General features: G+C 37.2%; 1 protein-coding gene across 1 annotated transcript; it reads right to left on the reverse strand.

The window, feature by feature from the left end:
- Positions 1 to 5,689: 5,689 nt before the first annotated feature.
- On the reverse strand, positions 5,690 to 27,275 carry LOC139689691 (zinc finger protein 485-like). Its single transcript, XM_071586891.1, has 8 exons — positions 26,926 to 27,275; positions 26,143 to 26,310; positions 18,683 to 18,829; positions 18,506 to 18,574; positions 14,548 to 14,694; positions 14,371 to 14,439; positions 12,609 to 12,848; positions 5,690 to 7,722 (listed from the first exon to the last, which is right to left on the reverse strand). The coding sequence occupies exons 1-8, from the start codon at positions 27,058 to 27,060 to the stop codon at positions 6,868 to 6,870; spliced, it is 1,830 nt and encodes a 609-aa protein (XP_071442992.1). The 5' UTR covers positions 27,061 to 27,275; the 3' UTR covers positions 5,690 to 6,867.
- Between the last annotated feature and the right edge of the window lie 31 nt (positions 27,276 to 27,306).

The raw sequence follows: 27,306 nt of genomic DNA on the forward strand, positions 1-27,306 counted from the left end.
TCCTCTTTAAAAATATCCACTTGAATCACTTAAATTGAAATTCCCCTTTTTCGCATTATTAATTGCTAATTATTTTTTGAACGCACTAAAAATTTTCTAGATACCCATTGCTCATAGATTTTGCAATTAATGAGGTTTTTGCACATGCCCTAGCAAGGAACCAATTATTATTTTTATCATAGGTAATCTACCAGTTAAGATAGGTTTTGGATGGGCATAAGCTTCCAAACACTACAGCGACTATTCCCTTGTCTCAACTAACAAATCCATACAAAATATATGCCATTATGAAATATGCCCCTCTTCATCTCCATGTACTTCCTTCATTCAATCCAATCATATTTCTTCCCCTTCCTCACTTACATTCTCCCCTCTATCACAGTCTTCAACATTTCAGCACCAATCAGAATGCTCTGTATCCATCTTTCCTGCCTGCTTTGGATTTCTCTCACCAATTCCGTCCCCTTTCCAACATGCCTAGTACCTTCTTGTTTGTTTTCCTTTATATCTGCTTAACCTTCTCCAGCCTTCTCCATTATCACATTTCAAAAGCCTCATCTCTACGCCTATCATCCTACTTCAATGACCCTGTTTCCTTGCAGTAGCAAACCACACTCCATATCTAAGTATTGAAGAGCCTTTTCTTAACATTTTTACTTAGCGTCCCTGTCATAAATTCCCATCTTCTTGTGATAGGCCTCTTTGCCTAGAGCTATTCTCCTTCCGTCCCCACTACTTTGACCATTTTGGACCGAAGCACTTCCAAAATAGGTAAACTGTTCTACCTACTCTAGTTTTTGTCTTCCTATTTCATCAATTACCTTAGCCCTTTTTTTCTGAAAAACCACATAACCTTCGTTATATTTACATTTATTATCATCCAATCCCTATCACCCCGGCTTTCTAGTGTGCTCAGTAACGTTTCCAAACTATAGGCTGCTTGACAAATTAAAACTTGACCATTATCTAACCTGTTTTTAAGAACTCCTTGCCAACTTTCATTCTTACCTCCAGTTCTTCCCATGCCTCTTTGATCATTTCCTCCACATGTTGAACAACACCAGTGACAATCGACAACCCTGCCTTACATCTCTTCCTAACACTGCCCATCTGGACTCTCCATCCCCCACTTGCACCTGAGCAGTCTGAGACATGTACAGGTTACAGCTAGGTCTTCCATCCTTCCAATCTATTCCTATTTTCTGCAATAAATTCATCGATTCTACCCAAATCCCTCTATGAAACACCTTTTTGAATTCTATGAAATGGACGATTACATCATAATTATATTCTAAACTCCTCACTATTGGTGACCTCATTATTGCTATGGCATCACACATGCCTCTCCCCTTCCTGAAGTCAACCTGATCATTCCCTAAGTAATAATTTGCCCTGGCCTCCATCCTCTTGGTGATGATCCGGAGAACCACTTAAGCTATGAGAGAAATCAAATGCCTTTTCTTTTGAACTCACATATGGCTGCCCTTCCCTTTTTCGTATTAGGCACTTACACAGGTCTGACAATGTCTTCCGGCCAAATTCCTCTATCATAAATGCTATGAATCAGTTCATAAAAACTCTTCCTCCCACCTTTTCCTAAACCTCTAAGTACTTCCATGGGAACGTTGTCAATACCTAGCCTCTTTAGATTTGCGTTCTCTTATTGCCCTTTCTGTCTCACATTCGAGCAAGCCTGAACCTACAGAATCCTCATCTACATCATATTCTCTCTCTATGCCTAAGCTTGCTGGCCTATTTTTGTACCAACCAATAACATCCAACAGTTATATTTAAAAAAAGTAGTCCTTATATTTGATGATTTTATTGTTAATAGCTATTATTAACAAAATTAAGAGAAATTCAGTAATAGTCTATCATTTTATTTACATTTAAGGAAACAGCCCTGCTATCATCAGAAACCTTCAAAAAGCATATTCATGTACTGCAAATGGTGATCAAAAAAATAAAAAATTAGAACTTTTTAACGGCTGGGCTATAAATATGCCTTAAACCATAATGTCTCTTTCCATTACTTTCAATGACATATTTTTTTAACTTAGAAGTACAATTCAATTATGGATAACAACTATGATAATCAAGAGAAAACATTATTTATTGCTCTCTGGATGAATCTCGAGGACCATCTGCACTTCTGATGGTGATCAAATACCCTTGAATTGCCATAATTTTCCCAAAGGCCAAAAAACCTCATTTAACAGAATCCACACGCCCAAGGAGGACCTTGAACTCCTGACTCGTGGGTTAAAGGGTGGGTGGTTGCATTACTCACCTGACTAAACCAGCCAGCAAAAATCCCACAGCTGTCCTCATCAAACGTTCAAAGAAGACCACAGATGGAAACCATCAACTCCCACCCAATCTTCTGCTCCATAAGTGCCATTTGAGCCATTAATTACCCCTCAATAACATGACTCCCTATTGTCGTTGACTAAGATGTCCCTGTACTAGATGGTTTCTGGCTCAACTTTGTGGAAGTTCATGTTCATTAAATGAAGAGCACAAGAACACTAATTGGTACCTGATGATGATGCCTAAGCTAAATACCAATATAAGGAACAGTGGAAAAATACATTGTGCTCTTCATTTAATGAGATGTCCCAAGTGAAATCACAGAGTATGCACACATGCATTGGTGGAGATTTTACTCACAGTGATAACTGGCTGCAGTTTTGCAAGAAACCCCAATCCAAAATTTAGTTTGGATCGACCTAGAGTTCTTTTAAAACATCACTGCATACACGTACTATTTTCAGTAGTTAGTTCACCTATTCTTGTAGAAGGCAGAATGTTATGCACAAGTTCATTCAATTTTATGTAACTCACAGCATACTTACATTCAAGAATATTTTGCTATAAAAAACTCAACTGCATACAGTTATTTATTTACATATACATATAAATGAAACCAGTTTCAACTTTTCCATTTCCAACTGTAAGGTATTTATTTGAAATTAACTAGATACCGATTGGTGAAACCATCTCACCTTACTCTACCTTACCCGGTGCCATCCAAATACATTTCTTCCCCCACCCCAATCATCACTAGTCCTACACATCTCATCCGCTCCAACTGTAATTTCATAGAAACTTGCATTCTGAGGATTCCCACCCATTGACACTCCCCCTTTACTACTGCTAATGATGGGTGTACTCAGTGACATATTCTGTTAAATGTTCACGGGAAATTACTCGAATAAATTTTATGCATTGCTACACAATCTTAACTTAAATTCCCATTCTGAAATTAGTTTCCATCTTCTGTCTGATTAATATTTAAGTGGACGCTTGACCCCATTACCCCTGAGGTCAGCTCCATGATACTGGTTTCCTGATGAACTATTTTTTTAGTAAATTATCTCTCTAAAACAGAGGATTTCCTGCACGTGTTTGCATTCAAAGAGACTGAATTAAACTATTTTATCACTTTAATATCAAATTATAGCCACCACCTTGATCCAAAAAGTGCATAAAATGTGATCTATGGAGTTTTCAAACAAAATATAATTTCATATATCGCGCATAAAAAATAGGGCAAAGTGAAGTACTGAGTGCTGGGCAGCTGGTCATATGACCAAGGGTTCAATTCAGGGTGATTCCTCTGGCCACTGCCAGCTTCACCCAAGATACGTGATTGCCATTAGTCCCAGATCTTCCTGAGAAGTGAGAGATGGACGACACACAGAATTAGGAACTCACATCTAAAGCTGAATCATGTCATTTTTGCATGTTCTTAGCCTCGGTGCCAGGTGGGCTCCGCCCTCATCCATTTTACTCCTTTAAGTTGATTGCTGCAGTTTGAGGAGTACACAAAAATATATTTTACACGTCAAATCTCTAATTTTGTAATTCAGAGAAATTGTTTATGAACTTACATTATTACGTTGAGCAAATTACATGCACCTCAAAATTGTAAGAAAAATAATTATTTAACTTTTTAGTGAAAATACATAACTGGAATATTGATTGAATTGAGCTCTAATGACTGGTAGTATTTAATAAATGAAAAACTCTAATGGCTGCAAACAGCTTGTTTCAATTATGATGTTCACAGCTATTGGAGTTTTTCATTTATTCAACATAACTGGAAGATAATTTTAAAATGGTGTTCGATCAAGGTTATTTTTCAACAGTTTATTAGATAAAAATCTTTATAAAGGAACTAATTCAATTTACACAATGACATATCATAAAATTTATAATTCATACAAAAACAATGACGAAAATTTATATAAATACAATAGTGCTGCAAAGATATCATATTGCAGTGCATCATTCTGAGTTTACTTGGTAGACTTGATTACATGTAGATCTCAACAAATATTATTAAGTAATAATTAATAACCATTGTCTTTACATGAAAAGATAAAGCTCATCATGATTTAAGACTATGGCAAAGTGAAACAAATATCGAGAAACAGATGTAATTAGATGGGGAAGAGAGATTTACATATACATGCATAACAGCCAGTCCTCCAATTATATCAGGGATACATTCTGGCTGTAGCAGATGCAGGGTAAAATGACATAAACTTCATGATAGAATCACCAAAGGTTGACTCATAAACACTTCTACCACTGTGATAGAGATGACCCATAACTTGGCCCCACTGTTTCCCAACATCAAGACAACCTTTTGTATTTTGCATTCTTTGATGCATGAATAAATGCATCCCTGAAAATTCTCTCCCGACCCCTTGAGAATGAATTATTTGCATAGCCCAGTCTACCTTAATTTAAAATGAATAATTATCTGCCTAAGTAACAAGAGTAAAAAAGAATAGACGAACTATGCTGGGTAGCCATCACTCTTGTACTTCAAATTTTAACAATGGCATTAGCCTCAATACTCATGTATGTCATAGGCATATTTTTCACCCCTGAATTTGATATTTTTTAACCACAAACAACCAAAGGGCTGAGAAAGAGGAGTGTGGACATGCTTGACTTCACTAAGGGAGGCAGTTTCTCCCATTCTCCAAGGATAAATGTGATGGCACAGTTGGTGCTTGCCAGGAAAGCATTTGAGGTGTACCTCATTTGATCAACTGCCCCATCACGGTACCACTTTCAAACTCTTTGTGCCCCACTGTAATGTGTGAGAGCTCTGAAACTCCCCAGCAATTTGCTTTAGGCTCACAAAAAAGAGTGCATTTCCTGGAGGATAGCCACAAGAAGAGTTGGAGGGGTGTCCAGGACAGCACAAGAGAGCAAGGAGCAAGAACTCAAAACATTTGCCACAGGAAAGAATTGAGCATATTGACATTTGTCATAAGTAGATCTATTTAAAAATAGCTATAGTATCCACTACACAATATGACCAAATATCAAATGCCACATATATAAGTAACTAACATTTCACAAGCTATTTCCATAGTTCAAATTTAATAGTTTTGTGAGTGTACACCTGACTGCATCTTCTATGAGACTCAATGAACAAAGAGTAAACTCCATGAGAGTTAAGAGATTGTCACTCACTCATGCCATTATGCAAGAACCCAATATATATTGCTCCTCTTATGTATTTAAAGCACATGCAAAGATCAGATCCACTACAAATTTTGCTGTGGTGCATTTGCCCAGAAAAAAACCTGTGCCCTTTCCTCGGAGCGGAGGTCACTGCCCCTCCCAATTTTCCCCAACCTCACCCTCCCTCCCCAGACCCTCTTACTTAAAATATCTTAGCATTACTGCCAACGTTTGTTCTCTGAGGTACTCTACTTGATTTTTGCAATTGTTTCACCAATTTCTTTGACTTTGATTTGATTTTATTCATTGGTTCAAAAAATCTTGACGGTGAAGTCATAATCTAGAGTAAGCTAACTAGAACCCCTGGTTGCGCCACCGTTAAGTGGCAGTTTTAATTCCTTGCGAGTTTAGTCGTAAGATTTGGCAACATGACATGGTGCTCACTTGTGATGTCAGGAGGCAGGGTAGTCACGCTTAGCTCTACCAAATTACAGCCAAGATATTCTTATCTATGTGAATGGATGATAACTTACTAAGACTATATTGGATCACCATTTGACGTGGCACACTTCAGAAGAGTTAAGTGTCAATCATTGTTCCAGACAAAATACCTATAAGGGTGAGTTTCATACTCACTACATAATCTAAAGGGGAAACAAGCATGCATACTTGAAGCTTCACCCTTGATGGAAGATGCAACAAATTCTCAGTGAAAATTCTTGTAATAATTTCAGGATGAGTTGAGTTGCATTACCTCATGTGAAGAGAAAGTAACATTCATTGGACGGTGGTAGGGGGATGTACAGTGCAATAAATAGTTGATATCATGATCTGTTAGTCAATGTGGCAGAGTATTTAATGGAAACTTTAAAAGAGGAAGGTGTCGTAAGGTGACCTAAGGATGTCTCTTATATACTTCCAGCACTGCATGGAAGACAACCTTAGGCCCACAGACTTCCAGGGTCAAGGCAAACAATTTCATTCTACATACTCTATGACACATGGACTAAGATGTGGAATTAAATGCATCACTGAGCATCGCTCACACTGAAGAGCATACATTAACATCTGTGAAGCCTTGACCAAGTATAATATTTTCAAAGTTATATTTTAAAAGATAAATGATTCCTTTGCCTAATTTTTCACAAATCCAACGTAATTACTTTTTGAATGACAAACTTTTGGAAATTAAACTATTTGAAGAATCAACAGGGACCATTTTTAATAGAAAAACAAATAATTTCAAATTGAAGGAGCCAAGTTGTACACCCGTAGAGAGGAGCACCCTTCAATCCCATGTGATGCGAGAGGCATGGAAGTGGCATATTTATACAAAGGGAATCATTCCGCTAGCGAACACCAATTCTTATATTTATAGTTTTACCTGCCATTGTGGACTTCCAGTTTATGCTTCCGCAGAGCATGGCTGCCTATGAATGTCTCGTTGCATCCCCTACAAACGAGTGGCTTCACTTTGCAGTGGACCATCATGTGCTCTCTCAAGTGATAATACCGACTGAAAAAGCATTCACAATCCTTACACATGAATATTTTTGTGTGAACTTGACGGTGTGCTATCAGCTCACATTTGAACTTGAAGGATTTTTTGCACTTTGAACAGGAAAATGTCTCATTTGATTTACTTGCCTTCATGTGCAGGTACAAGTAAGACTTGGCAAACGATTTATTACACCTATAGCACTTATTCGTGTCCACGCATGAAATTTCATGGTTTTTGAAAGTCTGAAAGTATGAAAACACCCTGAAGCACTTTTTACATTCAAAGGACTGGTCATTTTGCTCAAGAGGCGCGGGCGTTGAGTCACCTGGTGCCGTTACTGCATTTGATCTGTCACTTGTCTTCATACTCAGGTTCATAGGAGAAGAACTCCCATTCAAGCCGTCCCCCTCCTCATCACTTTGACTCGCGTTGGGTGCATGTGCTTTCCCGCTGTCCCGCCCCAGCCTTCCTTCCTGATGCTCCATCACGTGAACTTGCAAACTGCTCTCTGACACGAAGACAGCATCGCAGTAGATGCAACGAAGTCTCTCACGCATGTTGAAGCGTCCGCCTTCCAGCTCATACGATGACTGTTTGCTGGAACTACACGGCATGCCCTCACCGGCAGCCAGCATTTTATTTCCACCATTTGCACTTGCATGAACCCCACGGAAACGAGAATCTAGCAGCTGGCTCTCACGGTGGAGTGCTGAATCACCAAACTTCTCCGGTGCCTTGAAAACCAAGGTTTTTTTTAACGTTTTAATCAATGTGTGAAAATATGGTAATTCGATCGAATATTCCATTCAACTTTAGAAAGAACCACATAAATAAAACACTACTCCTCTTACTTGGACAATTTCCTTAACTTTCCAAGGATGCCCTCAGAGAAAAGAATTACATACTAGCATAGACTAAAAACTAATGCACACATGCTTGTAGACCACAAACAAAATGGCCTTCAGAAGCACTCCTGGTGGTATGTGGAAGTAACATTCCCCCTCAACACATATGCACAGATTTGGGGCTGTTTCATTCATCCAGTGTATTTTGAGAAGCGGAAGTATGGAGACGTGTTCTAGTGCTATGTCAACCCAAGTTAAACAGCGTGCTGTTATCAAATAATTAACTACTGAAAGAGTGACTCCTGCTGAGATTCGTCGTCGTTTAAAGGCTGTTTATAGAGATGAAACTGTTGATAGATCTACTGTACATCGATGGGTAGTAAAATTCCGTGGTTGCGAGCCTGGAAAAGACATAATTGTTGATGAAACACGCAGTGGACGTCCAATCACTACCACAGATGATAATAATCGCAAACTTGTCAAAGACTTGATTTTTAAGGACCAGAGAATTATACAAAAGCGTAACATAAGCCATATTGGTCGAGTTTGTCGTGTTAAAGGCAGCCTGGCGCCAATAATCTCGCAACATGACAACGCTCGCCCCCACACACCTCGCGTGCAACTGGAGAGGCCCACCATTCGCACCATCCTTATTCCCCCAACCTTTCAACTTGCCATTTTTATTTTTTTCCTCAACTCAAGAGCCACCTCGGAAGATGAGGTGACGGCAGCTGTCAAGTCCTGGATTCGAGAAAAGTCGGAAGAGTTTTTCAGCGACGGAATGAAAAAACTTGTTACACGTTGGGAGAAATGTGTTAGTCTTATACGGTAACTATCGTGCAAAATAAATATCTGATTTTGAAACTTAAGAATTGCGCTTTAAAATACTTTTTGCCTGACCTTGCTATTTGTTTTGGTTCGTGCTCTACAAGCGTGTGTATATTATTTTTCGGCCTGCCCTTGTGTTGAGCAGTAGAAGTAAATACTGGGGGGAGGCAACCCAACAGCTGAGGACATTTGCCTTGAAAAGGAACAGATGGTTAGTTTGGTTGAGGTAGTATTTCCAAAAGTTACAAACGAGTCCACAGTTTTCCATCCAATAGCCGCTGGCTTCCTCCCCTTGAAGGGTTCTCCAGGTGGCAACAGAGTAGTGATATCACTGAAAAATCCTGCCACCACCAGGATTTGAACCCAGGACCTTGGGGTAGGAAGCCATTTAGCTAGCCGCCACAGTAACCTAACTTCCTCCTAATTTTAAATTCCAAAATTTGAGTGACAACATTTTCATCACTGGAATATGATCCTTCATATTGCCCTTACAATACCCTTATGTTAGAGCCAATGCAGCTTGAACGTACATAATCCATACATGTCTAGGCTATTTCCCATACACTAAAAGAATAGTCTAATTAACCACATATATATATATATTTTTAGCATTTCAAATCATTGAAATTGAATATTTCACAATACATATCTGCCTCACTCCATAAGGTCGAAAATAAATATATGTAGGTTATATGCTGATGGAAGCAGTCTAAATGGCATTGCACAAAATGTCTTGAGGATAAAGAAAGATGAGATGGGAACACAAAGAAAAAACAAAAATTAACTTTTAAATACACAGTAAACTCCCAATTTTCCATGTCAATTCAAGGGTGCGTGAATAATCAGAGAACAAGGATAACGCACTGATCAGGTTCTTTTTGGATTCCCATCCCTCAGTGCAAGACATCGGGCTAGCTTGTGGGGACGGATAGTGAAAGATAGTGAAAGTGAAAGACAGTTGGAGAAATAATTAAAACTTACTTCTCTCATAGATTATTGGCAGCAATGTCATAAAAAGAAAACTGTATGGAACATAGTCTTGTAACACACTTTTAATCTAAAGTTTAATAATAATTTAAATGACAAAAAAGTGGTGATCACTTCGAGAAATTTGAGCCCATGACTTTGAGCATCCACTCCCGTGCCTCCACTTACTCCATGTTTTCAAATCCGAATGCAGAAGACAGACAAACAGAATGATATAATTTACAATAACGAGATATGTGTATCTACAGCGAATGACAAGATGGATTTTCAGAAAGTTTTAAGTGAATTCAAAAGGAAAATATTAGCTAAAAATTCAAATGAGAATCCGAAAGCATTTTGGTCCTACGTCGGGGAGGTTAGGGGGAAATAAGTCCAAAGTTAATTCACTCAAAAATGGCAAGAGCAAAAGAGTAACCAGCCGTTTGGAGAAGGCCTACTCATTAAATTCTAAATCATTTCCGTCAACAGATGTCTACAACTGAAATTTCATATGCTATGGTAAGAGAGATCATGAAAATAAAATCAGAGAGATTAAGTGTACCACAGCTAGATTTGAGATGCCATTTTTCCCATGAGCATTAAGGGATCAGAATAACCTTATCCAACTGTTCTAGGGGGGAAAGAGCAAATTCCTTTTCTCATTCCAAGTAGCCTAGTATGCTGCCAGTATCTCATCTAACCTTAGTTATTGTAATTCTTGCTACTAACATCTCCTCTTGTATGCAAATATGTACATCGAACTTAGATACCATAGGTCCGGTGGTTTATTCAAAAGAAAGTTGGAAAAATCCTGTTCAGGTACTATTCTGGAAGCTCTATGCAGAAAAAGCATAGCACTTCCACCATTCTTCACGGACTGCGGGAGAGTTTCGAGGACCATCAACATGTGGTGGATGCACTTTTTAAAATGGTATGGAATCTTTTTAGGGGAAATCCCTCCTTCCTAAGACAATGCAGAAGTCTTGGGAAAATTATTAAAGTACTGATATAGAATCAGCTGATAAATGTCACAGTGAATTTCGACAATTATTAGAAGAAAAAAAATCCTTCTAGAGTAAATCTTCCTCGCCACTGAAACTGGCAGTGCCTAACAAAATGCTGGCTTATGGTAGAAAATAAAAAAATCAGCTCTAGAGGGAAAGGGCTTTGAAAGGGAGTATTTTAAAGATAGAAGGGTAGATAAAAAAATGAAACACTTGATGATGGGAAGGTCAAAAAACCAAAACACATCCAAAGGATTGGAAACAAATTTACCAATGGTTAATTAAAGAGCACTTGGAAGCAATTGGGTGAACTCCAAAATTTTTTAATTTCTCCATGACAAAATTCGTTTTCAGAGAGTACATGCATCTGACATATAGTACTGCATATAGCATGCATCTGACATATAGTACTATGAGAAAAAAGGATTTCCAGATAGCACCATTTTCATAGATAATACTTCCTCTCACCCCAAAGAGGATGTTCTTGTCTCATCTCTCATGTTCAGTATACAGTTTAGTTTTTCACTGTAGTTTTTTCACAGTTTAGTTTTTACGGTGTAGTTTTTCACTAACTACATCATGATTATTTACTTTTACCTTTACTTTCTTACATAGTGCTCCTACTCTCCTTGTCTCAGGCATTTCTCCATATCCTTGCACTAATCTTTTCACCACAATTTCCTTCACCCAACTACTTTCTTACCTAAGGTAATAATTTAGCTCTTCAGACATTCTCCTACCCATTTCCATGTTATTATTCTTCTATTTTCTTCATTTATCCATTCTCTTATTCATCCACCTTATTAAGCATCCCTCCCATAATCTATAGTTTCCTAATTTTCTTGCAGCTTCCCCAATCTCACTGTTAAGATCCAGCCGCCTTTCCCCAACCTTTTTTCATTCCTATTCTAATTTAGTAATTCATAATTTTTCTTCAAGATACTGTTATGGCATTTTCTCCCTTCCTTATCTTAATGAGTTTGAAAGAGCATGTCATAAAAACTAAATTGTGTTCCAAATCTGCATTTGACCCCTGGAAGGCATGCAAGTCGATAATAATAATAATCTTTAAGGTTTGTATAAAAAGTATCATTGACAATTTTTCCTGACGTGTGCGTGGAGTGATGAATTCAGACCGACGGTTAAGTGTTCCCATGAATGCAGACCGTGTATTGGCATTGATAAGATGACAATACACACACAATCATCGAGAAAAATTTGGTGATGAGAAAGATCTGTACTAAACTTGTCCCGAAGGTCTTTGGATGGATGACCACGGGCAGAGCCGAGTGAAGTGAAGATCTTCTGCAAAGGCATCGCGACAATTCCCCAAACCTCTTACAGTTCCAACTTGGCACCAGCAGACTATTTCCTGTTTCCCAACGTGAAATCCTCCCTCCCTCAAAGGACACCACCACCATGGGACCCTAAGTGTCGTCAAAGAAGCTTGCACGCTTGTACCCTTAAGGACTTTCTGGGATCTGCCTACCACGGAGCCTTAGAGATGAGGAAAAGCATCTGGAAAAAGTGTGTCAATGCTCAAAGGATGTACTTAGAAGAATTTTGAGGCCTTTTAGCAATACCTGAAATTAATTATTTTTCAAAAACTTATCCCGATACCTTTTATACAAACTATGTAAGTGAATTAATCCTGCAAAATTACTTAAATAAAATATTCTAAAATGAATGAATTCAAGCACCATCATGAAACTAAATAAAATCTTTGAAAAGAAAGAATGTCATACTTTTACCATGGAAATTTTGCAATATGCCTGGCTAGGTTTTGCTGAAGAAGTCATCAACTTACATCACCTCATTAATGAAAAGAAGTGCATTTAATTTATATGAGTATTTTTTGTAAAGGTGTTTGTCAAAATCCATAAAATTATCATTAATCTTAATCAAAGATGCAGCATACACAATCAGGTTCGAGAATCACTGATCACCCACTGAATATTTCGAGGTGTATATACTTACTCCTTCCAAATTTGCACTCTGTGGCTTGACATTTGAAACTCTTCTGGAGGCAGTCTGCTCTTCATCAGCATCAGTCCGACACATCACCAAATTCATAGTTTCATCGCTATTATGCCATGCCCTCCCAGAAGTCAATCTATCTGAAATTTTCCTTTCTGCCATCTTGGGGCCATTGTGCCTAATGCCAAATTCCTTGTTCCCTTTCAAGAGGCTCTCCTTGATACCCGTCTCATTTGGTGCCTGAATCAAAAGAAAACATGGGGTTTATTCATAGAGTATACACAAAATGAGTTAAAAAAGTAGTCTTTTCCGCTAGCATACAAACCAGCAGAACCTTCTGCAAGCAAGGGGGCCTACTGATTTTGCTAACAACATACAGCCATTGGTCCCACTCCACTATGAACATTGGCCTTCAACCAGCACTTAGTGTAAAGAGCACAAGCTATGCATCAGGTTAGCTATGATGTAAAATATTTAAGAACAGCATGAATGACATTTTTTGCAAACTCAGTTAATATTTTACAGTGATAACCTTGCTTAACCAAGCATACAAATATGATGTACGAGCAAAATGCAGAGCTATGAGAGGTTTCAACATTTTAGAGATCAGAATGTCAGTTGGTGAAGACCTCAGGCCTGTTTCACTGACCATATTGATAGAAAATGACTATATTAAAAGAATTCATACTGTGATTGGTCAAATCATCATTCAAAGGACTTGGGTATCAGTACATATGTACCCTGACAGCAAATTTTGCTGAAAAAATTCAGATGTATTGAATCATTGCTAACTTCTTGCTAAATTGCTTGACTGAAAATCAAAAAGAAATCCATGTTAACATCTGTCAGAAACTGTTTGCCAATACAAATGGTAATGAAAGCTTTTTAAAATCATCAAAATATGAGTTGAAATATGGGTTTACGATGGTGATATTGAAACCAACATGCAACCATCTCCCACACAGGCAGGTGTTAGACACACTCAAACCAAACCATAGCATTCAATCCAATTAAGCACAGTTAATTGAGGTTCCAGTTATGCAAAGTCGGGATGGTAAGGGGGTTGGGGAATCATCGCGATGCCGTTGCAGAAGATCTTCACTAGCAGGTACTCAATTACATTTATTTATAACCTCTCATTGGCATTCTAAAACTGCACATGACTCAAGATGCACTCCCTACAGGATGGAAATAATTTCGACTTTAATTGGGGTGTATTCTGTAATTTTTAAGCGAAACCCAAGACTCTGAAAATGACATCTTGTGCCTTGGCTACTTGGCTTGGTACACACTGCGCCAGAAACTTAGGAACCCACATCTGGGGCAGCTTCTTCCACAAAAGTTTTTAAAGTCATCGCCAATGCAATTTTATGGCTTAGAGAGTAATTTGGAAACAATTGACATTCTAGTCCAGGAAACCTACCGATTATGCCAAATTCATTCAGGATGTTTCGCAAAAGTCCAACTATCTTCTGAAAACAGAATCACTTTATCTTCATTTCATTAATTATGACGACAAACACAATGCTATTTATCAGCAGGCTTTCCCTTGCCATATCATAGGCCTCTTCTAAACTTTACATTTACATTTTCTTTTTTGTAGGAAAGAAATGGTGGATTCAGTCTTGTCATTTGGGACACTTTAAATGGTATCCATTGGTGATGAAATTTATGGAGGGAACATTACTTCTGTTTCTTAAGAGTTCACATTTCTTTTCCAAATAAAAGTGTACTCAATGATGGAAGTTCACCCTCTACATACCTCTTCAGGATTAATTAAATCATTCTCTTCTGCCCCTTGGGTCTCCTTCTTAAAGTCCACAATCTTTTCCTGCAAAGTAAAAGTAGAATTGAAAATTATACTGATACAGAATGAATACAAGATGGATGGATGAAATCTTTGAGCGCCCACTCAGTATTATTAGATGCACATACTTACTCCTTCCAAACCTGCATTCTCTGTCTTGATGCCTGGAATTCTTCTGGAGGAAATCAGCTCTTCATCAGCATCAATCCGAGACATCACCAAATCCACAGTTTCATTGCTATTGCGCCATGTCTCACTGGTCCCAGGTTCATTTGGCTCCTGAATTACACAACACACAATTTTGTCTATGGAACACATGTTTGTACAAAAGTATACCTCCATCCCCAAATTAATTAAAAAAGACAGAAAGAGTAAAAAAGAGAGCCTGAATATAATTTACAGGGACCTAATGAATCAATGAACTCACAAGAGAAGGTCTTTTATTTAAATAGATGTCACCAATTAGAAAGATCATTAGACTAAATAGGCAAATACAAGGGATTAGGTGAAGAAGCAGTAGTGAGAATGACAGATTTTTTAAATTCCTTCTAATGGCCACTGTTGTGCAAAAGCAATGGCGGATATGTTAATCCTGGTTTGTAAATATTGGGTGTGAGATACACCATATTTGTCTGTACCATTATAATTCCTTAAGAATTGTAATGGTACTGACAAGTATGGTTGTTATCAAGGCTAAATATGCTTCCAAGATGTATGACATAATATATATATTTACTTTTTGTAGTGTTCTTTTAAATTATATGCAAGAACAGCTGACATTGTTAGATACCTATCAGCCAGAAAAAACTCCACTTTTACAACTTACAATGCATCAGCGCAAACATCATTGATTTGTTACTGAGATTATGGCCAAAACAGCACACAGGTGATCACACAGTAACCGAACTCTCCGAATCTTGCTCCAGCAGACCTTTTGCTATTTCCTAAGTTGAAATCCACCTTGAAAGGATGCCGATTTGAAACTTTTGAGGATATCCAACATAATTGTACCACAGACTAAGAGGCTATCCCAGAAGAAGCACTGCAGGCAGCATTCGAAAGCTGGAAAAAATGTCGGGAGCAATGCATTGGCAGTCAAGAGCTGTATTTTGAAGGCAATAAGCACGATTAAAGGCAACTAATTAAATCAAGAATTTATTCAAACAGTCACAAGTTTTTTTAATAGACCTTATTGGTTTGTAATGAAATAAAATTATTGTGAAAAGAATTAAGAAAATAAACATAAAAATTATATTAATTATAGAATTCATAAAAAAACATTTGCTTTTGATGTTTAAATATTGAAAGCATAGGACTTTTAACTTATTTTTAGAATGATATGAGGGGGGGCTATTAAGGCACTTTCACCAAATATTGAAGAAACCCCTTCAGAAAATCAATTTGCATACAGAAGAAATATAGAAGACACTAAGAAAACCACACCCTGCCAAAGAATTCTAATCTAAAAAATGATGCACATCAATGAGTCATTCAATGTGACATCAGTGTACATTGAGAAGGCCTTTAACAATGCAAAGTAGAACAAAAAGTCCAACCAGCTGAAAAAGAATACAATAGATTGCAATGACCAAAGTAATTATTTACCAAAAGTAGAAGAGGCTTTTGACCGCATTATAAATAAATATGTGCTAAAAGATATGAACTGCCCAAAGATACCTTGCACCAGAGCAATCAACATATTTCTGGATGAAGCAATAGCATAATTAAAAGGAATGAATATCAATGGAGTTACATCAAATGAGGACAAAATCAGCATGTATGTACCTTTTTATGGTAAACACTGCAGTGACAACAGAGAATCAAGAAGACCAGAAAGTATCCCTGAATAACAAGGACAAAGTGCCCCATGGATAGCCATGGAAAGTGAATAGAAATTATAAGGAATAAACTTAACGAGGGCAATTTGAAAAGTTCTCAGAATGGAATAGAAATAAACGACTTACCTTAATCAAACTATTTAATTTTCAATATAGTCTCCCGGTACACTAATGCACTTGGTCCAGCAATGTTCCTATGTCTTGGTCCCATCTTGAAAATTACATTCCTCCAGGCCCGTAAAATACCTGTCTACTTTGGCCATTAGCTCTTTGTTTGAAGAGAATCACTGTCTTTTGAGGAAAATTTTGAGCTTGGGGCGGAGATTGAAATCTGATGGAGCCAAATCAGGCGAATAAGGTGGGTGTGGCAACAATGTATCTTAGCTCATGTATTTTTGCCATGGCAATGACACATGCGTGCGTGGTCTTGATGAAAGATGACTTTCTTCCTTCCCAAACCTGGCCCTTTTTCGTGTATGTTTCGCTGAAGTTGGTCCAGAAGGCTAGTGATGGCCAGTGGGAAGATAATCCATTGGCAGAATCCCTTTATTATCCCAGAGAACGGAAGCCATCACCTTTCCGGCCGACCATATTGCCTTCGCTTTCTTTGGTGGTGGTGAATCAACACGTTTCCTCTGCTTTGACTGCTAGTGGACCCAAGTTTCATCTGTCGTCACAAACTGGTGCAGAAAATCTTGTTGGTTGCTCTTAAAATGGGTCAAATATTGCTCATAAAATTTCCATTCTGATGCATTTATGATCCTGCATCGAGAGTAGCAGCACCCATCCAGCAGATTCTTTTCTCATTTCCAATTCCACCATTAAAATGTGATATGCCCGTTCAGATGACATCCCCAAAGCACTGGCCCATGCTCCGATCCAGCAGCAGAATTTCCAAATGTTAAAAGGTGAACTCAAAGGGTCTCAAGCCGGTGAAAGTAACCTCACAATATAATACATTAATGGCTACACAAAAATTGTGCAAAAAAACAAAGAAGCACACAAACTAAATACTGAACTAACTATCATGACATACAGTCATAAAAGGTCCCCTATTCTGTATGATTACAATTTGTGTAAAAGTCTTTTAAAGTGAGTAGAAGAATGTTCTTACTTTGGCGTATTGTTTGAGACAGAGAATTGAAATTTAAAGGACATGTTCACGCCATAGTTATGAAAGCTTAAGAGGATTTAGGATTGCATTTTAAGTGTTAGCAAAGATTTCCCGGACATAGTTATTTAAGAACTTTCTTTTGCTCTCTAATCAGGCCCACACTTGAGGATTGTTCCCCAATGAGGTCACCTTATTACGATTGACCCACATGATATTACGTGGTTTCGGCCTCCCTTCTTTCGGTATTAGTTGAGATACTATCAGAACTCAACTTGATTCATTCCCACCCAAAGGGAAGTTGCTGGGCCAAATGTTTTCATATTGTTGGCTATATAACTAAATTTACTGCCTTTATTTATGGAAAAACTACAATTTTGCACACAACTCAGAGTAACAGAAGAACCTAATACATTTAATATTCCTTATTTGTCCAAAAATTTTACTTTTTATATGTCATTATTTAAAACTTGAGCGGCAATAATGAATTATCACAAAAAATAGATATTTTTTCATTCTCAAATTTGAAAATTCAAGAATGCCATAAACCATGACTCATCTAATTGATCCCATTTAGCAGGATGTTTTTTATCCAAGTGCCTTGTTTTTTTTAAATGCATTTTTTTAAACAACCTTGTATAATGGAAGCTACTGCTGTATTTCCTTGATTTATATTGTACTGCTATAGATTTTTTCTTTTTTACAGGTGATAAGTACTCAGTATCACTTAATTAATTAGTAAAAAGAAATGAATGCCGACCAACCGAATTAAGTCAAAACGGTGAAACTGGACCACAGTCTATTTTTCCCAATCGAAACTTTAAAAAAGTTTCACAGAAAATCCATTGCTATAGTAATTCTTGAATAAAAAAGGAACTCAAGTGAAAGAAATTTTACTGAATTAAAATGGTATTTTTTCCCCTTTCAACGATTTGGAAATCGATCAAAAATTACTCATTTAAGGAGCGGCAGAAATCCAATGAGTTAATTGATGTCCACTGCTGATGAAATTTGTGGAGGGAACATTACTTCTTTTTCTCTAGAATTCACATCCAACTGAGAATCAATAAAGGTATTGGTCTGGACAATTTCTTTTCCAAATAAAAGTGTACTCAATGATGGAAGTTCACCCTCTACATACCTCTTCAGGATTAATTAAATCATTCTCTTCTGCCCCTTGGGTCTCCTTCTTAAATTCCACAATCTTTTCCTGCAAAGCAAAAGTAGTATTGAAAATTATAGTGATACAGAATGAATACAAGATGGATGGATGAAATCTTTGAGCGCCCACTCAGTATTATTAGATGCACATACTTACTCCTTCCAAACCTGCATTCTCTGTCTTGATGCCTGGAATTCTTCTGGAGGAAATCAGCTCTTCATCAGCATCAATCCGAGACATCACCAAATCCACAGTTTCATTGCTATTGCGCCATGTCTCACTGGTCCCAGGTTCATTTGGCTCCTGAATTACACAACAGACAATTTTGTCTATGGAACACATGTTTGTACAAAAGTATACCTCCATCCCCAAATTAATTAATGGATCAATGAGTAACCACAGGAAGCACTTCATCCAAGCAAATGACACCTACTAGACACGGATAGACTCAAGGAATGATTACAGCGCAAAATAACAAATCAATGGGAGACAGTTTGCTGACATAAAGAAATTTCATTCAGCTACTTGATATTTCAGTGAGTTAAGCCTCCCTTCTCACAGACATTCACCTCCTCAACTTCCTCACAACACCGCGAAAAAAAAAGCTAAAGAAATATACAAAAGAAAGTATAATGGGAAGAGTTCACCCCAGCCGTACTCTTATAAATGGGCAAAGGATGGGTGGGGGATATTGGAGAAAATAGAAACAGTAAATCGATAAAAATTATAAAATTAAATAATTAACTGAAAATAAGACTAACAATAGTAAAAAACTGAAAATAATTGAAATATTTAAATACCGCAAACGGTTAGAACAATGAAATGGAGGGGGGGAAAAAAATAATTAATTTTTTTAAACTTAAAAAAACTTTTAGAACTAAAAAAGTGAAAATTAATCACGCATTCTCTAGCTTGGATGTACTATGCAGCAGTGATCCTTGCTAGTCGCATACACTCTCACCCTATCAGGGCTTACGAGAGGTTTCCCTCTGCGTCAGGGGCCCACCAATCACACGTATTGAAATAAAATTAAGAAAAGAAAGTAGTTAGGTCTATGACCTACCACCATTGAGCAAAGTGTGACTCTGACATTTATAGCCGAGGGAGAGAGTCATTCAGGGAATACCCTAAGGCAATGATTCAAGCTTGAGCCTTCCACCATCAAGCAAAGTGAAACATCAGTTTACAGGTGGAGAAATAGTTTGGGGAATCAGCTGTGTATATTTGATGTTATAACTTTTATACACACGATATTATAACTTTTCTTGCATTTATAATAGTCCTGAACTAATCTAAAACTAGATACTCTTCATTAACTTAGGCCTATCAATACGACTCTGTTTGTGAATGATAATTGAATCACTACCCGACATAGTTCCATTGGTCAATGGAATGTTAAATTTGATTAGTAAAATTTGGTTATTGAGGGGAATCAGCATTTTGAAATAAAACAATGTGTGTGGACCGGCAGTTAATTAATTCATTAAAAAATATGCTAAATGTCCATCCAAAATTGGTACCATTTTAAATGTTTATCATGCATAAATTTCCAGCAGTTTTTTATGGCCTTCACTTGATAACTTCTGCAATAGGTGTCTAAAATTAATCTTTGTTTTAATTATGTAAACGCACGTTTGAATATTTATAACAGAAAAATTTAATGATATTCACATTATTTTAGGATATTAAGGGTAGATTTTCTCATAAAAATTAAAATTTTAGTAAAAACATTATTCACAACCTAGGCAAATAATTTTAACAGTGAAATTCTTGCATTTTAGTACATATAAGCACAGAAGTCAGTGAAATAAACTTTCATGGCATTTTGTGCGGTTCTTTGAATAAACATAGCCGGTTTTAACTACTTGAAATTGATTTTTACAGGCGTACAAATAAGCCCAATTTGCTTGGATTTACATTAGGGACAATTTTCAATTTGTGCCGAAGTGGATGCAATGCTCTCTCTAAAATAAAGCATTCATACTGTGATTAAAATATTTTGCATTGGGCTAAGTTCAAAGCCATTCATGGAGAAAATTATGGCAATTAAAAATGGTTGATGCGGAACATTGGTTGAGTTGGCATTGGATCACCAAAAAGGAAACCATAAAAATGCCACCAAACATTTGAACATGAAGTTTTTTCCCACTAAATTATTTTCATGGCATATGATGGCCATTTTCCCAAGTTTTTAAGAAATGATTTGTGGATTATGTTATGAGCCGATGGTTTTTAAGGCCACTCTACATGAAGAATTGTTCTCAGTAAGGTCATTTTATTCATTAGCACATACTTGCAAAAATCTGACAAACATTGATACATTGTCAACTTCTCATATGAGTGAAGTTCTAATCAAACCTTTAAATAATCTTTTCGAGCCTCTCTTTAACAATCTTAACATGAGGGAGGTTGTACTCAAAACCACTTAGTCTGTCTGCGATCTGGCAGGCTTTCCCAAATGAGGGCTCCCTAGAGCACTCCTTTGAGAAATCATAAAATGGTAGGGTATTTTGTGGCCAAGGAATTCCCTTCCCTGCAAATAACCACAGGAGAGTGCATGGGTGTGTGCCTTACCGGTACAAATATGTTGCTGGTGCCTTATGTGAGTCAAACCTTGGTTTAGGATCCCTTCCCCATAAATCAGCGCATAAAATTATGCGAATGTTTGCATGTCATTAATTAGGCTTACTAGCAGTAGCAAACAACCTCACAGCCACTGCACTATCATTCCCTCACTCGGCTTTGCATTCATTAAAGACCCTAGCAGCTCAAACATCTACACTAATTGGTCACTTAGTGACCATTGACATCAATTACCAATAGAAATTTGAAGGTAAAAAATGAGCTTCCTCAAGGAAGACATAGGAAAAATACCCGAAAAATTGAGCCAAAAATTAAAGGTGTTAAGGTGGATGAGTTGGCAGGACATGACAAGATTAGGGAATCAAAAGAAGGTATATGGGAAACTGCAATTAATACAATCTTTAAATCGGAGAACTCGGAGATAAAAAATGAGATTGGTCCTTCAGTACTGGCTGTCCTACAGAGCAGGACCACAGCTGAAACAACTCATGTCCACAAGAGGAGACAGAGTTGGAGAGTTCTATGAAGAACTTCTTTTACCAGCCCCTATCCTTCTTAATATAGCTAATTATAGCTTCTTTTGTATTGATTTAAAACATTTTGGAAGCATGGCATCACTAGCTAAGTTTCTTTTTATCTTTATAAGTGTTTAACACATAATAATCTTTAGATCAGATACTGCCAAAATGAGCAGTATATGGCTTCAGCCACTTCAGCACATGGATTCTCTGAGACGGCAAGTCTAAATACCTTCACCTTCTCTCAAGAGCCTTCACTAAATACAATGACAAGCGCTTGCCTCAGCTAAATACATTAAACTGCATGCCAGAGTTACATGACAACACATAAACTCAAAATAAAAATGCAGAAGATTACAGAAGAAAAAATATCAAATTAAATAAATAAATATGGATTTGCTGCATAAGTACTAAGCATTTATAACATTAAAAAAGCAGCTTCTCCTTTAATTGCACTGATAGCTAATTCAAAGAAACTGTGGGAGATGCCATGACGGTAACTTTTAACGAAGTCATCCACTAATGCAAAATAACACAATGTAACAATTTTAAAGGGCAAAAATCATTTGCCTTGACCAGGATACTGAGTGCAAGAGGATGCCACCACGGCAGCTTAACTGGCTGAACCACTTGGTTGGACATCAAGGGATCCCTGTCAAGGCAAATGACTTTTACACTTTGAAATTGTTTTAATGTACACTTATAGCAATATGAGGAGGCCATTAACATCAACTTGATCAAAAAGTACCATGAAAAATATGATTATGATTAAACTGAGAGTCAGCCTTCTAAGAGAATGCTGACTGAATTAGGCTCTCTCCAAAATACCATTTACTACTCTTTCACAACATAACTGGTATTCAAATTTGCACAAAAGGGAAGGTGAATAATATCGGAAGAGTTACTAAAGTTAACCGAGACAAGAGTCATTAAGTAGTTAGCCAGGTTACATTTAAATTTGATTCGATAAGGATTTTCATTTGAAATATTTATTCATGGGAAACTAAACTTAGGAGAACAAAAAATATTTATTTACAAAAAATTAGATGGTTAAAAGCCGGTATAAAAACCATAAAAAAATAAATCAGCACACACAAGTACATTGCATTTCAATCCAAAGAGTTACAAAAGCATTGAAATCATATTAAATGAAAAACAAAGGAATAAAGTAATTTCAAAAATACATAAATATGAAACATTTTATATAAACAAAAAAGATATTTCCTTCACTCATTATGAAATACAAGCCCAACATTTTATTAGTAAATCAACAAGTTTGAACCCTAGAAAATATCAACATCAATCATAAAAATAGATATTATTATTGTTGGTCTTAACCTACCAAGTTAAGTTAGGTTTCGGATAAACACAAGCTACCAAACGGTAGAGCAATAATTCCCTTGCCTCGCATACCAAAACTCAACTTGGCATCCAACATTATGATTAATCCCTCTTCATCTCCATATACTTCTTTCCTCCCTTCTTTGCATCCAACATCCCTATTCCTAACTCTTCCTTGTTTGCCTAACATTCTCCCTGAATTCAAATGTTTCCAAATACTGCTTTCTTCACAGAGTTGACATCATCAAGCATGAAAATACATTATGATGTCGCATGTGTGCTGAAACTGTTAGTAGTGTGCACCGGTAATATTGCCTAATGCAATTTTTCTCCCTATGTCCCTACTAATTTGACCATTTTGGCATCACACATGCCTCGTCCCTTCTCGAGGTCAATCTGATCACCCCCTAAGTAATAATTTGCCCTGCTCTCTATCCCCTGGTTGATGATCCTGAGAACCACTTAAGCTGTGAGCAAAATTAAACTTATTGTTCTGTTGTCCTCTTATATAGCTGCCTTTCCCTTTTTTTGAATAAGAACTTACACTGACCTGACAAAGTCTTCCCGCCAAAATCCTCTCTCATAAATGCTATGAATTAGTCCATACAAACTCTTCCTCCCACAATTTTCCTAAACCTTTTAGTTCTTCCGCAGGAATGTTGTCAACCCCCACGGCCTTATTTGATTTTTAATCCATTAATTCCCTTTCTATTTCAACGGCGAGTAAGCCTGGATCTATGCTATCCCCATCTGTGCCATATTCTCTTTTGTATACCTAATCATGCAGGCCTATCTTTATCATACAGTTCTACATATTCCTTCTACCTCTCTTGGATCTTTTCTGTTTCAACTATTAACCACTTAACTGTTGACGCAGCTCTCCCCTTCTTACTTCCCGATAGTGTTTTAAGCTTCTTGTATAGGGCACCTATTTCACCCTTCTTCTGCAAACTTTCCATATCATCACACTGCATCTTCCACCATGCTTCTTTTGCTTTCTTTGTTACCTGTCTCAATTTATTATTTAACTCTTTGTACTTCCTTCGGCCTAACTCTGTGTTTACATTTTCCCATTTCATTCTCTCACCTATCTTTCTAATCTTCTCATCCGTGATCCATGGTTTCCTTGTCCTTCTAGCAGTTCCTATGGTTTTATTTGTGGTTTTCGATATCCATTTTTTACTCTCTTGTTCCCATTTTTACTCTATATTACATAGCTTCTCGTCTCCACCCATTATTTTCTTTAAAGATGCTCGCTCCTTGTTAATGTTGTCCCTGTTAATGCTTCCAAATCTCATTTCCTACAATGCCTTCCCTGCTTCATCTTTTTGAAATAGACACTAACTTATGGCCTGAATCTGCATCCACTCCCCAGGAACTGTGCAAATTAATTTTGATAGTCCTAAATTTATGCCTAACCATAATTTAGTCTGATATCTTCCTGAATCCCAAGGCATTTTCCATGTGTACCTATGCCTTTTGAGATGCCTAAACCATACATTCGTGATGATTGGCCCCTGTCTCCTGCAGAAATCCATTGCTTCCTCACAGCCGTCATTCCTTGTTCCTAAACTGTAGTCCCCCACATCATCACCATTCTTCTATGCATAAAATATCTATATTTCCTACACCCATCTCTTGCTTTATATTCTCTCATTTCCTGTCCTCAACATTGTCCTAATATTCCAAGTTCCTATTCTAAATAATTTGGTCTTCTTCTTCCGCATCTTCTCTGCTGCTGCTGTTGGTTTTCCTTTGCAAGAGTTTTGTAAGATGACAACTGCGGAGGCCTTGCCTCTCCCGCTGCCGGGCACGACACACGGCTTTCATTTGTGGTTTCCCGTTGCCTTCCTCAATAGTGTTTTTAATGTGACACCAATACCCAATGGCCACCCCACTGGGGTCAGATGCCTTGGCAACCGCCACACTGAAGAACAGATGCTGCATGGACTACCTTACATCTGGCTTCTAACATCCGACCTACTTGGCGTGGGTGACCCTACCAGAGCATTATCATTGCTCCCACCAGCACAGCTCAAGGGGTCATCGGAAATGCACAAGCCCTTCCACCATGTCAACTCTATAGTCCATGAGGAAAGAAAATACATGTGTGTGCCCACAACCACATGGAAATATTTCAAAGAAATAGGGATTAATACAATTTATGACTTTTTTCCACATTAAGGACCCTAATTCTTTTCAATTACCAAATTAACAATGCGCCACCTAGAAGGGTGTAATCATCGTTGAAACTAGGGGGAGAAATTTACCTAATTCAAAATTGTGACAATCATATTGCTATAGATGGCAAAAAGCATTTGAGATGCTGGCTGAAAACGGAAAGACACTCAGAAAAAATATAAAATACAAAATATGCAATTTATATACAAAAATACTCATCATGACATACAAATCATGCTTGATTTCAGGACACCAAAAAAAACTATCCTTAGGTTAATAATTTTCACACCATTTTGTAGAAAGTTGAAGGTTTATCAAATGTTTTGAATCAGCTGGATGCATTTTCTGAGTCACTTCTGGTATTGTCATCAAATACTTAATTATGAGAGGTAGATATACAGAAAATATTGCTTACAGTTATCCCCATCTTTCACAATTTGAGCAATAGGAGAATGTAAGGCATAATTTTGGGCAATGTAATTGTATACAATATCAAATCATTCCTTATGGAATGAGTAGGAACTCTAAAGGATATAACATAACAGCTAAGAGGAGTGGACCATATTATTCATCAGTTGGTTTAGAAAAGTTACCTTAAACCTGTTTTTGGTGCTTATTTAAGGATGATATACATATAATTCGTAACATTTAATGGTATCTTTAGGAATCATGGCATGAATATAACTTTTTAGAAACTCAATGCACAAACTTTGATGGAATAGATTCCATCCTTCGGGTATGAAAACCACAGAGTGGTGACCGCAACATAGAAGAGTAACGATCCTGTCAGGGAGTAGTACAACACTCAGCAGGATTTGAGATATTCTAGCATAATATCATGGATCTATAAGATATTGCTACACTATATTTTTAATGCCGATGAAAACTTAACTGAGGGCCAAATATGCCAAATATAACAAATCAACCGAGAACCTCATTCGAAATACTAAATGGATGTCAAAAACATTTTGAATAAAGAACTATGAAACCAACCGCTTGGATATCATCATTTGGCCCAAACTGATCACTGTGGAATTGACAGAATCTTTTTTCGAATGTTATATTAGAATCAATGCATCGACTTTTGAAGAGTCTGAACTCAATCAGCTTTTCCAGACAAGTGGAGCAGGCCAGCCATGAGTAGTTTCCCAACTTCCGCACCTGCAATAAATTAGTTTAAATTTAGCAACAATAAATCATAATTGGAGTAAAATATTTTAACTTAAATAGCATACCGTAAATATTCACCAAATGTGGAATTATCTCAAAGCAATCACTTAACTGCATAGTACAGATCACGGGATCTAAAAATACCAATATAGTGGATCTTTGACAGTGAAGAATGGGTAACAACTAACTCTACCATGCATATACAAGAAATCTATCTTTAACCATGAATGAAATGATTTTCACATGGATTACCTAATCAGTAAGCAACTTTAAGAGTAACGTGAACTATTATGCTTCTTCTCGTGCGGATCAAACAAACTCCAGTAATAAATAGATAAAGAACGTACTACGGCCGAGTGAATGGAAAGAATATAAAACCCAAAGCCGTACACAATTAAGTGTACGGCTTTGGGTTTTATATTCTTTCCAAACTCCAGTAATGTTTTGAAAAGTGCCATAACTTAGGTAAGACAAATTCTACCGTTATTGGGCGATAATCTAACACCAGTGGAGTTTAGAAGAGATGACACTGCTGTACTTCAATGCGGGGAATAATTAAATATTTTAAAGATTTAAATGACTTCCACAGGAACACACGCATCTTACTTTGAATTGAAGTAAATCCTCAATAGTTTTGGCCACGGCAAACCCCAGATCACCGTTTTCTTCCAAGACATCAATAACCCTGCTACTGTTGCAAAGACATAGTCTGCATAATCTTTCACTGTTTTTCAGATCCATTTCGTGACGATTATGTTATGAACAACAATTAGCAGCAATAATAAACCAAATAAACGCACTTCCCCTTCCCTCGAAATAGCTGAACCACTATGAACCTGAACCAAGGGTACGTTCCACTTTCAATGGATAGCAATGATATCAATAATTGGGTTGTGCTGAAATAACCGGGTCGTCCAAATACCAAATACAGATTTTCCCAAAAACCAAATGAGAGATGCCATTATCAAGACGGTGTCGTTGCAATCG

Source organism: Hetaerina americana, unplaced genomic scaffold (assembly GCF_022747635.1).
Source record: "Hetaerina americana unplaced genomic scaffold, ioHetAmer1.1.p SCAF_27, whole genome shotgun sequence".
In the NCBI taxonomy this organism is placed as follows: Eukaryota; Metazoa; Arthropoda; class Insecta; order Odonata; family Calopterygidae; genus Hetaerina; species Hetaerina americana.

Excerpts from the sequence above, each read along its gene's own strand:
- LOC139689691 (XM_071586891.1), bottom strand. The coding sequence starts at position 27,060 with ATGGATCTGAAAAACAGTGAAAGATTATGCAGACTATGTCTTTGCAAC. Across the intron at positions 18,830-26,142 it reads CAAATGATGATATCCAAGCG|GAGCCAAATGAACCTGGGAC; the intron begins GTTGGTTTCATA and ends TGTGTAATTCAG. Across the intron at positions 14,440-14,547 it reads AGAATGCAGGTTTGGAAGGA|GAAAAGATTGTGGACTTTAA; the intron begins GTAAGTATGTGC and ends TTTACTTTGCAG.